Source organism: Nuphar pumila, chromosome 14 (assembly GCF_984573655.1).
Source record: "Nuphar pumila chromosome 14, dmNupPumi1.hap1.1, whole genome shotgun sequence".
Taxonomy (NCBI): domain Eukaryota; kingdom Viridiplantae; phylum Streptophyta; class Magnoliopsida; order Nymphaeales; family Nymphaeaceae; genus Nuphar; species Nuphar pumila.
The window spans coordinates 88,727,885-88,739,990 of NC_143262.1; the positions used below are offsets into that span (position 1 = coordinate 88,727,885).

Below are 12,106 nucleotides of genomic sequence, written 5' to 3' on the forward strand. Positions count from 1 at the left end.
AATATAATAAAAATCGACCCATGCATCATACATTTTTTAACGTAAAAATACAACTTTTTGAGGTTGAAATTTCAGTATATTGTAGGCTGTTGATTTTTCAACCACCGGAAAATCCAACATAGACAGGGAAAACATGATCCAAGGACCCGATCAAATGCATAGATCACATCTGGAGGGTTAGATGTGCAAAAAAAAAAAATCCACTGGGGGGGCTTTGGACCGCATGAACGTAGCAAACATTTCCCATTTCATAGATTCCATGATTCTTAGAACCAGTGCCGTGATTCATGAATTTGAGATACAAAATTTAGTCAACCATTTATTTTGCAGAAGCACTTTTGACCAATTGCATTAAAATCTGAGAGAGCATTTTAGTAGTATGGAAATGAATAAATTGACTAAGAATACATATCTATACAGATTTCTGCCACGGTGCTTTGATTAGGCCATACCAGATGCCACAGTTGCTGATTCCCCCACTTCCTTCTGTTCTACAAGTCTGGTGAAAACTGCATCGATGTCTGCAAATACTCTCTCTATGGGGCCGTTCCCATCGACCTGTAACAGTTCAAAAGCTCAGAAGCTGTTGAATACCAGCAGAAAACTAGCAAAAGATTGCATTGTTTTTTGTTTGTACAATGAAACAATGATATGCAAAATCAGCTTGTTGCTTGAATGATAATAACAATACTCTTTAGCTTCTGCAAGTATCTGGATATTTAGGGCAACTTTTCTAGAAAAGTATGACATTCTTAAGACTAGTGCCTCGCAGCTACTTTGGAAAAACCCAAAAGAACACGAATGTGCCATTTAATTGTATTTTCTTGACCTGTGAAAAAATGGGGTGCGCACCCTTGAAACTATGGAAGATTGAATTTGTAAAGAAACAAGAAAATCCAGGGGAATGGAATTCTTTACCAAGAATACTTTTCAGAAGAATGAGATCATAACAGCAGATTAGTCTAAAATCTAGTTGAGAAAAAAAAGAACAGTATTCTTGTTGCTGAATGAAGCCAGAACTCCATACAGGAATTCAAATATGTTATGAATGCTGCAGGGTTTATTTTGTACTACAGATTACATTGAGATTAAGAATCAGAGATACATAAGCTGAAGCTCCAGGGTAGACAGTCGACAAACTCTTCCGTTAGCAGAACCAATTCACAGGCCCAAACACAATGCGAACCATTCAGTGTCAATGTGTGGAAAACAGCCACACATAATTACCTATTTCCATCTTAAAGAAAAGCATATGTTTTATAATGAACTTATCCTAGATGAACAAGATTCATATTGGAAAGTTACCTTTACCAAGATATCCGCATATGCTGAGAGTACAGCTTCAACATTTTGGTGATGGGTTTGCAACCGTAATTTTACCTTGACAACCAAAAAGTTAAAAAATTATCAAAGGGTTCAAGACACATTAATCTGGAGTGTGCAACTCAAGCCAACAAGTCAAGGTTATAAACCTACCTAACCATCAACAATTACTACAATTGTTCTCATATTACAATTGAGACTTGAGCAATATAAACTAATGTTGCAAGAAAAAACAATTACTTCATCACTTTCTCAAAAACTACTTAAGGATAAACATCCCTCATAGCCAGGTGCAGTTTTCATCACCAGAGGTGCATTATTGTGCAGGAATGCCAAAATAAAATCAATACCAGAGGCACACTTCTTTCCATCCTTCACCAACAATAGATTGGCTTTGGATATGTGCAATGTAACAGGCTAGGCCCATACCTTCTCCTCGGTATCATCAAACCGTTGAGTAAGCCTTTCTGCAATTTCTTGGGTCGCGGGAGGAGAATACTTCAAGTGGTATATTTTCCCAGTGACAGGGTCAAGCCTTCTACCAACCACTCTCTCGATAAGTATCTCTTCTGGGACCTACAACACAGAAGCACTAATGCTATGAGACAAGAAACCAGAAAGAAGAAGAAAAATAGATATTCTATTTATATTGGTTAACCAAAACTGCAGGATCAAAGACACAGTAGGCAATGTACTTTATATAAAGAATACCTAAATAAGCAAGATGAATATATACAACTTAAACATGATGAAATAAAAAGAAACATGCGGATCTACAGATATTGACCTGAAAAGTGTAAACAAGCCTGTGTAGTACTCATAGTGATCACCGCCAATCATGGTTAAATGAGTTTTCCATCACTGAAGTGCACAAAGGTATCACAAGAATGTAATGGCAAATTATAACAATCCTGCCATGTTGCCCTTAACAAAGAGAAATTTTGCAAAGGGAAATGGATATTAGGTGAAAGTCATATATGTATACTGACATGGAATGTCCATCTTAATAAGTCAACTAGCATAGCAACAAACAAGTGTTATACTAAAAACAATAACAGAACTATAGATAAACAGCAAAGAAACACAAAAGAAAGAAATTCACTAAGAAAATGATACACAGGAAGATTTCTTATCATTTTGGGATATTGTAAATAACTGCTTTTGTGTCCCATAATTTGGCTTCTTTATATATGTGATCATGCAGGTTCACAAACTCATGAAATTATGGTCCATAAGTTGGGTTAACAAGGGCACTAAAAAGTGAAGAAATTACATCGACCATCCAATGAATAATTTGTGAATACTTGCAAGCAGTCAGTATCTGTTCTTAATGAAAGTGGAGGGACGTTCAAGGTGATGGCTTTGTTTTTTATTCTACAGGTGCTTTATTTGATGCAACAGTGTTATAGGCAAGCCTGTTATAGAACAGTAATGAGTTACCCCACAAAAAGAACAACACTTCATAACTTGCATTCTTGCACAATCAGATTAAATTTATGGGTTTTTCATATATATATATATGACCCACAGTATATATAGACCGAACTTTTCATTCAAAAGCCTTTCAGGAAGATCAATGAACCTTTTGGAATGGAAAATAACAAGAGGAAATCGAAGAATAAGGGGAAGAAAGCAGATGCAGCACTTCACCAAGAGGAGGACTGTAATGTTAATAGAAGGACATGGAACATCAATCAAAGAGAAGACAGTTGAAAAGGAGTTGAGTTGGTTTTCTGCTATAATGAGAGTAAGCATAAGCCCTCTTATATTAGTTGTTGAGTGGTCAGCCTTCCAAATGAGATGCTACACACTTGACCAACCTAACTCGCCTAACCTAAAGAATAAAGAAAGAAGAGATAGGAGGCCATGTCTCCCGAAACAGGCCTTTTCCTTGATCAAGACTGGCAAGCAAGCAGTCTTCAAGTGGATTGATTGTTCTGTTCTAATGCCACAATAGCTTATTAGGAGCTCCTCATTCATTGATAGAGAAGCAAGCTTGAACTAGGTAGGGCCATGTCTCCCAGAAATATAAATAAATAAATATAATATATATATATATATACATACCTGCATGTGAATGTGTCGATGGCTGCATGCATGTATATGCATTCACAAAACCAAATTCAGTGATGAAAACTCATGAAGATTGAAAATTACTTACATCTAAAAGTATAAAAAGGTCAGGCCTAATTTCAAGGTCTTCAAGAGCTGCTGCCTGTGAGCTGCTCCTGGGATATCCATCCAAAAGCCATCCATTCTCTAAGGCATCACGCTGCAAAAGACGCTCCTTCACCATCTAGGAACAAAAGAGGGAGCTTATGTTATCAAGATATCATAAAGGTTATGGCAAGGAGGATTAAGAACTAAATATACCATGACAACAATTTCATTTGGCACCAGTTGCCCTTTTTCCATATATTGCTTGGCCTGCTTTCCTTTCTCTGTACCAGCTGCAACTTCTGCTCTTAATAAGTCTCCAGCAGCAATATGCACCAACCCATACTGCATTCATGAAGCTACGTGATTCAGTTTGTTGTTGCTAACTAATGCAAACATGACATGAAAAATATGTAAATGAGAGCATATGCATTTTATGAATAAACTCCAGTAAAAGAGAAACAAATATTTCAATGAGTTTATATCCCAGTAATTGCAAAGAACACCTTGATTCAGCATTCTAATTCAAAAGCCTTCTGATCAGCAAGCCACTTAGAATTCATCCTATTGTAGAAAAAATTTAAGAAACCAAAATAATTCAGATTTGCCATTTCCTTTTATGAAGTCGCATATCAATTTCTGGTGTTTTTCCACAAGTGTTGATAGAGATCCATATGCAGCAGACATGCCCGAATATTCTTTTTTACTGTTTCTATTTATTCTTTCCTTTTCTACTTTTACTCATTACAAACATGGGTAAAACAAAGTTACAATATAACAATAAAATAACACAAAAGAAAAAGAGAAAAAAACTAAGATTATGTTTGTTTAGGAAATCCTATGACAGTATATATTGGCTATATTATTTGCAGGAGAAATAATGACCATCCTGAAATCCATATGTAGCAAAACAATTGTTGAAAAGTTATGGGACATTTCTTCTTGGTACACATGCATCTCAGCAGTTCAATTAACAACACGAGTATGTACCAGCAAGGGAAAAAATGAATTGCATGACAAACTGAAGGAGAAAATGCTTTAGGATTAAAGACATTTTTCAACCAGATTAATACAATTCTAGCTATACCGAAACTTAGTTGTTTCTACATACTTTTGTTGTTAGTTAACATTCTTCCGTAATTAACAAACTGTGGAGAACTTGTCGGGACAACTATACATCTTCAGCAGTATATTAATACAGACAGCATGTTGATATAACGGCAGGCAATACAGAACAATATTGAAAAGGTGACACAACCTACTTTCTTAATTATAAGCTCACACTGTGTCCCTTTTCCTGATGCTGGGGCACCAGATATCATAATCTTTAAAGGCTCGTTCTTGTAGGAAGCCATAATCTGCAACCATGTATCAGAAATCAAGGGGAATGTTAGTGTAAGATGCTGCCCTAAGACCAGCATAAAGAACAACTGAGTTAAAAAGTCAGGTAGAGTGAACAATTAGTTACCCAGCACAAAAAGAGATTTCTAATTTGTTCGAAGGCTTGATTTATTTATTCAGAATCAATTGAAACCACATAGAAATTAACAAAAGTTCTGAGGTTTCCATGAATGAAAAAGGATGTTGGGGGGGGGGGGGGGTGTTGACTACTGGAAACTGGAAAGTCCTAAGAAATTAAAAACTCAAAAATAAGTACTTTAGATTTATAAAATTTACAATTCAGATTTATTCCACAATGAAATGAAGCTCTAATCAGTAAGTATAAAACATGTAACAACTAACATCTGAAGCTATAAAGAATGAAGTATAAACCATGTACAACTAACAACTAAACACTGAGAACTACATTTGGCAAACAATAACAAGTCACAACAAGAAACCGAGTTACCATAATCTTCGTAATTAAGAACTATAAGCATCCTAGTTTTTTTTCCTGAAAAAATCTTCAATTTGATTTGGTTTTCCAAACCAACAGAGGAAAGTTTGTGGTCGTATCATTTTGTACAAAATTTGTTATCATCTTCCAAACTTTTAACACCCAATTCTCATCCGAAAGGGAGAAGCCCCTGGTTTTCCAATGAAAACAAAAAATACAAACAGATAAAAATGAAAATAAAGAGTATAAAAATGAAAATAAAGTCTCTCTCTCTCTCTCTCTCTCTCTCTCTCTCTCTCTCTCTCTCTCTCTCTCTCTCTCTCTCTCTCGCTGCCAACAGCAATAGAGAAAAAAAAAACATCTAACCCACTTATTAGTCTTCTCCCCAGACGAACTTAGCAAAGAATTTTGATTAAACAGAGCTAAACGCTCAAATTTCGAGCAATTATTCGATGCAGAAAGGATATCAACGGCGACCCAGAAAAAGAAAAAACTCTCAAAATCGGGAATTCTCATCGACCCACGTCAAGATTCGAAGAAACCCCCCGAAAAAAATCATCCTAATTGAAGGAAACCACGTAGGAATATCACGAAAAAAGAAAAATCAAGTTTTCAAATCGATATTTTAAGCCCAAAAAAAAGAAAAATCAGGAATTTTCAGGGCTCACCGGCATCGACCGAGACGGGAGCGCGCGCCGGACTGCGAAGCCGTCCACGTTTAGAGTCTTCCGAGCGAAACTCTCGTCGAGATTGAAGGAAATCCTGGGGGAATCGTTTAGTGAAGAGACGGAATTGTGACCGTAGGATGAGAGAGAGAGACATTTACTGCAGGGAGGAGAGAGAGGGGGGAATTGGGTCGCCGGTTTCGCAATTAGAGCGAAGTTGGTCACGCTCGCCATCATCCTCAGTTAGAGAGAGAGAGAGAGAGAGAGAGAGAGAGAGAGAGAGAGAGAGAACAGAAGGTGGAGGATTCGAAGCCGCAACAATGACGAAGGAGAGCACACGATATTCTCGTGCTCGTTCACATATTGACCGTCCATCTCAGAGATGGACGGCTCTCAGCTCCATGATTTTTGGTGGTGGTGGGTCCGAGATGGCGCAGTGCAGGTTTTTTTGGTCCATGGCTCATGAAGACTAAAATGTTGTTTTTTTTTTTTATATTTACACGGAGAAACCACCCAAGACTTTTCTTTTCTTGGAATACCTAGCAAGTGAAACATGTTAAACACATTTTTGGAGTCCGGATCAGGTACAATCATATTGCACACCAAAAGCCTGATGCTGCACCTGGCTGCCATTTATCTCTGAGAATATCCTATCAGCAATGAGGCCAACACAGAGATGGAGGGCAATCAGGTGCAGCAGCACACTTTTGGTGTGCAATGAGATTGCACCTGATCTACCCTGTATTTTTTAGTGCCGCTCAGGTACAATCGCATTGCACACCAAAAGTATGCAGCCCTTCCTCTCACTCAGTGTTGGGCTAACCACGTTGAACACACTTTTAAGGTTAGATGGATTGAACCACGTTTTCTTTTTATAAGTGAAAAAAAAAATGTTTTGAAGTTAAGATGGAAGCCATGTTGAACACGCTTTTAGGGCCGGGTGGAATTCCTGTCCAAATTTTACAGAAAAAATCAGCTTTGCACTTTGTCACTTGGTTACTCTCTCTCTCTCTCTCTCTCTCTCTCTCTCTCTCTCCATGTGTATATATATATATATATATATATATATATATATAATAAAAAGAAGATATATAATAGAAAGAAGAGAGAATATATATATATATATATATTGAGGGAGAGAAAAAAGAGAGAGTGATTGGTTCTTCTTATAGGTAAGGTGTGGATACTTAGTCGAAAATTTTATTATTTTATAGTTTTTTGGAATCTAACCTTAGAGATGTGAACTACATAGTTTGTTTAATATAAATAAGCTTTTGAATATCTAATTATGACATGCGAATAGGTTTTATAAGGATTCAAAATCAATGGTTTATAGTTTTATAAATTTTAAATCATAGTGTTTCATCAAAAAAGCTTGGTCCAACATATTTTTAGCAAATAGATTGTGTTGAACACATTTATAGGAACAGATTTATCATGCGCAGCTTGAAAATTTGAAAATCAGCATTGTCCACACTTTATGATTTTAACACAATCTAACCTCATAGTTGTATTCAGCATGCTCGATTTAGTAGGAATCAAGTATTGGATCATGTTTTTAGGATAAAAAAAAATATATTGTTCTTATGAGTTGTAACTCCGCCTATGTATAACTGTTTAGTTATACACTGTCGGTCCAAAGTCCAGATAAAGGAGGAGGGTTGCGATAGGCTTGTGACAGCCAACATAAAAACTTAGTCATACCCTATGAATATGAGCCAATATGAGAATTTTGTTGGGGCGTTCCTTACTGAGCGACGCGTTGTACTCTATAGGCCCGAAGACAGTGATAAATGGGCAAGGGTTGCTAGGTCGTCGCCCGGAAGCGATGCGTCACACCGGTGCCCGGGTGTGGTGTTAAATAGGAAAGGGTTCCCTCACTTTGTTGGACGGGTGAGGGTAAAGAAGTTAATCTAAGACCATAAAATTAGGTTAGCCACTTGGAACTTGGGGTCTTTAACTGGTAAGTTGGTAGAGTTAGTAGATGTTATGTGTAGGAGAAAGATTGATATTTTATGTCTACAAGAGATCAAATGGATAGGTGAGAAAGCAAAAGTGATAGAACCTTGGGGATATAAGATTTGGTATACAGGAATAAATAGGAATAAGAATGGAGTAGGGATTGTTATGAGTCGTGAGTTTATAGATAATGTAGTTAAGGTCCGTAGGAAGGGTGATAGGATTTTACTTAGTAAATTAGTATTATGTACGAATATTATTAATATTATTAATGTTTATGCACCTCAAGTAGGTTTAGATGATTCCATTAAGCGTCAATTTTGGGAAGATTTAGATAGAGTAGTACAAGGGATATCTTATGGAGAAATGTTTTTCATTGATGGTGACCTTAATGGGCATGTAGGCATTAGTAAGGATGGATTTGAGAGTATCCATGGAGGCTATGGTATAGAAGAAAGAAACAAAAGTGGAGAAAGGATTTTAGATTTTGGTTTATCTTATGATATGATCTTAGCAAACATTTGGTTTAGGAAGAGGGAGTCTCACCTAGTAACATTTAAAAGTGAGGTTAATACGAGTCAGATAGATTTTTTTCCTACTTAGAAAGAGAGATAGGGGTTGTTGCATCGATTGTAAGGTTATACCAGGAGAAAGTGTCAATTTTGGGAAGATTTAGATGGAGTAGTACAAGGGATATCTTATGGAGAAATGTTTTTCATCGATGGTGACCTTAATGGGCATGTAGGCATTAGTAAGGATGGATTTAAGAGTATCCATGGAGGCTATGGTATAGAAGAAAGAAACGAAAGTGGAGAAAGGATTTTAGATTTTGGTTTATCCTATGATACAATCTTAGCAAACATTTGGTTTAGGAAGAGGGAGTCTCACCTAGTAACATTTAAAAGTGAGGTTAATATGAGTCAGATAGATTTTTTCCTACTTAGAAAGAGAGATAGGGGTTGTTGCATCGATTGTAAGGTTATACCGGGAGAAAGTGTAGCTACACAACATAGAGTCTTAATTTTAGATCTTAGAATTAGACAATGCCGCAAAATGGATAGATATAGGATAGATCCTAAAATTAAGTGGTGGGTACTGAAAGGAGCTAACCAAGGAATGTTTATAGAGAGGGTAGTTAAGGAAGTTGATTGGTGTCTCGAGGATGATTCAAAATCTATGTAGAATAAGATAGCGGGTGTTATGAGAAATATGGCTACAGAGGTATTGGGTGAGTCTAAAGGCGATGCACTGCTAGGTGAGGATACATCGTGGTGAAACGAGGATGTCAAATTAACTATTAAGGTTAAAAGAGAGTGTTATAGAAATCTATGTAAAAGTCGTGATAATGAGAATTTAGAGAAGTATATGATAGCAATGAAGGAAGCTAAAAAAGTAGTTCGGAACGCAAGAGATAAGGTATATAAGGAGGTTTATGACAAGTTGGATACCAAAGAGGGCGAGAAGGATATTTATAGGCTTGCAAAGATGAGAGATAGGAAATTGAGAGATCTAGGTATGGTTAGATGTATCAAAGATGAAACACAAAATATTTTAGTCAAAGATGAGGAGATTAAGGAGAGATGGAAAGACTATTTTGATAAGCTATTTAATGAAAGTCATGCTCGGGATCTTGGAGACTTCTCCATTCCTTTTCATGAGATGAATCGTGACTTCATGCGCAAGATTTAAAAGAAAGAAATTGCAGAGTTTTTGAAGAAAATGAAATCAAGAAGGGCAGTTGGCCTAGATGGTATACCTATCGAGGCTTGAAAATGCTTGGGATAGAAAGATTTAGAATGGGTGACAAATCTTTTTAACAAGATTTGGCGGACAAATAAGATGTCTAATAAGTGGAGGAAGAGTACTTTGGTGCCTCTATATAAGAATAAGGGTGATATACAAGATTACACAAACTATCATGGTATAAAACTCATGAGTCATACTATGAAACTTTGGGAGAGGGTGATTGAGTCTATGTCGAAGAAGGTTGTCATGATATCGGAGAATCAATTTGGTTTTATGCCTGAAAGATCAACTATGGAAGCTATACATCTTCTTAGACAACTTATTGAGAGAAATAGAGAGAGGAACAAAGATTTACATATGGTTTTTATTGATTTGGAGAAGGCATACGATAAAGTACCTAGGGACGTTCTCTGGTGGACAATGATGAAGAAAAGTGTTTCTCTCAAGTACATTAGTATAATTAAAGATATGTATGAAGGAGTAGTAACCAATGTTCGCACTTATGGAGGGCTGACAACCAATTTTCCTATAACGGTTGGGTTACATCAAGGATTTGCTTTAAACCCTTTCCTATTTGCTATAGTGATGAATGAGCTTACGAGATCCATTCAAGAAAATGTGCCTTGGTGACTGTTGTTTGCTGATGATATTGTTTTGATTGATGAGTCTAGAGCTGGGGTTAATGCTAAGTTAGAATTATGGAGACAGATATTGGAAGCAAGAGGTTTTAAGTTGAGTAAGAGTAAGACAGAATACATGGAATGTCGATTTAGTAAGCAACAAAGTAGTGATGGGAGTGTAGTGAAGCTTGGTGAGCAAGAAATACCGGTGGATGATTGTTTCAAATATTTGGGATCTATCATTCAAAAGTATGGAGAAATTGATAAAGATGTAAATCATAGGATAAAGGTTGGGTGGATGAAATGGAAAAGTGCAACTGGAGTGTTTTGTGATCGTAGAATGCCATTGCGGTTGAAGGAAAAGTTTTATAGGACGACTATTAGGCCCACTTTACTATATGATACAAAATGTTGGGCTGCCAAGAGACATCATATTCAAAAAATGAGTGTAGATGAGATGCGTATGCTGAGATGGATGTGTGGAAATACAATAAAAGATAAGATTCAGAATGAGGAGATACGTAAGAAGGTAGGCGTTGCACCCATTGAAAATAAGATGAGAGAGAATCGTTTACGGTGGTTTGGACATATTCGGCGAAGGCCTAATGATACTCCAGTTAGAAGGATGGAGAAATGAGAAAATATATTAGTTAAAAGAGGTCGAGGTAGGCCTAGGAAGACATGGTTGGAGGTGATAGGAAAGGATATGAATGCTTTGAACCTCACCGAGGACATGGCATTGGATAGAAATGATTGGAGGAGAAGGATTCATATGGAAGACCCAAAATGATTTTCTTTTTTGGTTCATATCGCCGGCCCCAATTGTTTTGGGATGAAGGCGTAGTTGTTGTTGTTGTTGTTCTTATGAGTTAAAAAATAGCTACCTTCATAACCGTTGATTTTAGCATCATCAGAAAAACCTACATACAAGACCGATATAGGCGATGTAAAAGTCAATTCCCACCAAATAAAACATGTAGATCACATCTTGGTGTTAAATGTAAAGAAAGTAAAACAATAAGAGGGTTCCGCCCATTTGCAGCCTAGGTCGATTGTACAAACAATCGACTCTAGCAATATATATATATATATATATATATATATATATATATATATATATATATATATATATATATATATATATATATATATAAGAGATGCTTTGAGAGGAAGGATATTTTTTTATTTACATGGCCATGACACCATAACGAGAAAAGATACAATCATATTCAATATCACCAACAAACTATGAAATTAATATGAACGCACATGTTTCAACCTTAACAATCTCCACGCAAGAGCGGGGACAGACCGTGAGGTGTTTGCTGACTACAATAGAAGACACAATTGGCTGAAAAAATTGGTGATACCAACTATGACCTGACCTAACTCCTTTCCACCCTACATTAGGGGTGTCAACTGGTGGGGTTTGGTTCGGACCCAGGCGAAACCAGACTTGGATCAGATTTTTGGGTATGGTATTGGGTATGAACCCAGGTTTAATCAGGTTCATTATAAAAAAAACATACTCAGACCCGATAAGAACTACATGAACCAAACCTGGACCATACCCGATAAAAACCATTTTTTTAATCATTTTTAGATTAAAAATTTTCAGGTCTTAATCAGAACTCAGGTCGAGTCCGTGTCTGGTATAAAATTTCACAAACTATATTTGGGTCCATGTATTAATCAGACCTTCAAGTATGGACTCAGGTCTTATTATTTATCACCATACCCAGACCCTATAGGATTTGGTTCGGGTCGGGTTCAGGTAAAGCAGGCCCGTTGACAACCCT

General features: G+C 36.7%; 1 protein-coding gene across 1 annotated transcript; it reads right to left on the minus strand.

The window, feature by feature from the left end:
* Window positions 1-318: 318 nt before the first annotated feature.
* On the minus strand, window positions 319-6,251 carry LOC149817314 (adenylate kinase, chloroplastic-like). The gene is made up of 7 exons (XM_089987373.1): window positions 5,986-6,251; window positions 4,743-4,838; window positions 3,697-3,825; window positions 3,485-3,619; window positions 1,753-1,899; window positions 1,306-1,380; window positions 319-558 (listed from the first exon to the last, which is right to left on the minus strand). Exons 1-7 carry the CDS (start codon window positions 6,217-6,219, stop codon window positions 442-444), a joined length of 933 nt encoding a protein of 310 aa, XP_089843499.1. The 5' UTR covers window positions 6,220-6,251; the 3' UTR covers window positions 319-441.
* Between the last annotated feature and the right edge of the window lie 5,855 nt (window positions 6,252-12,106).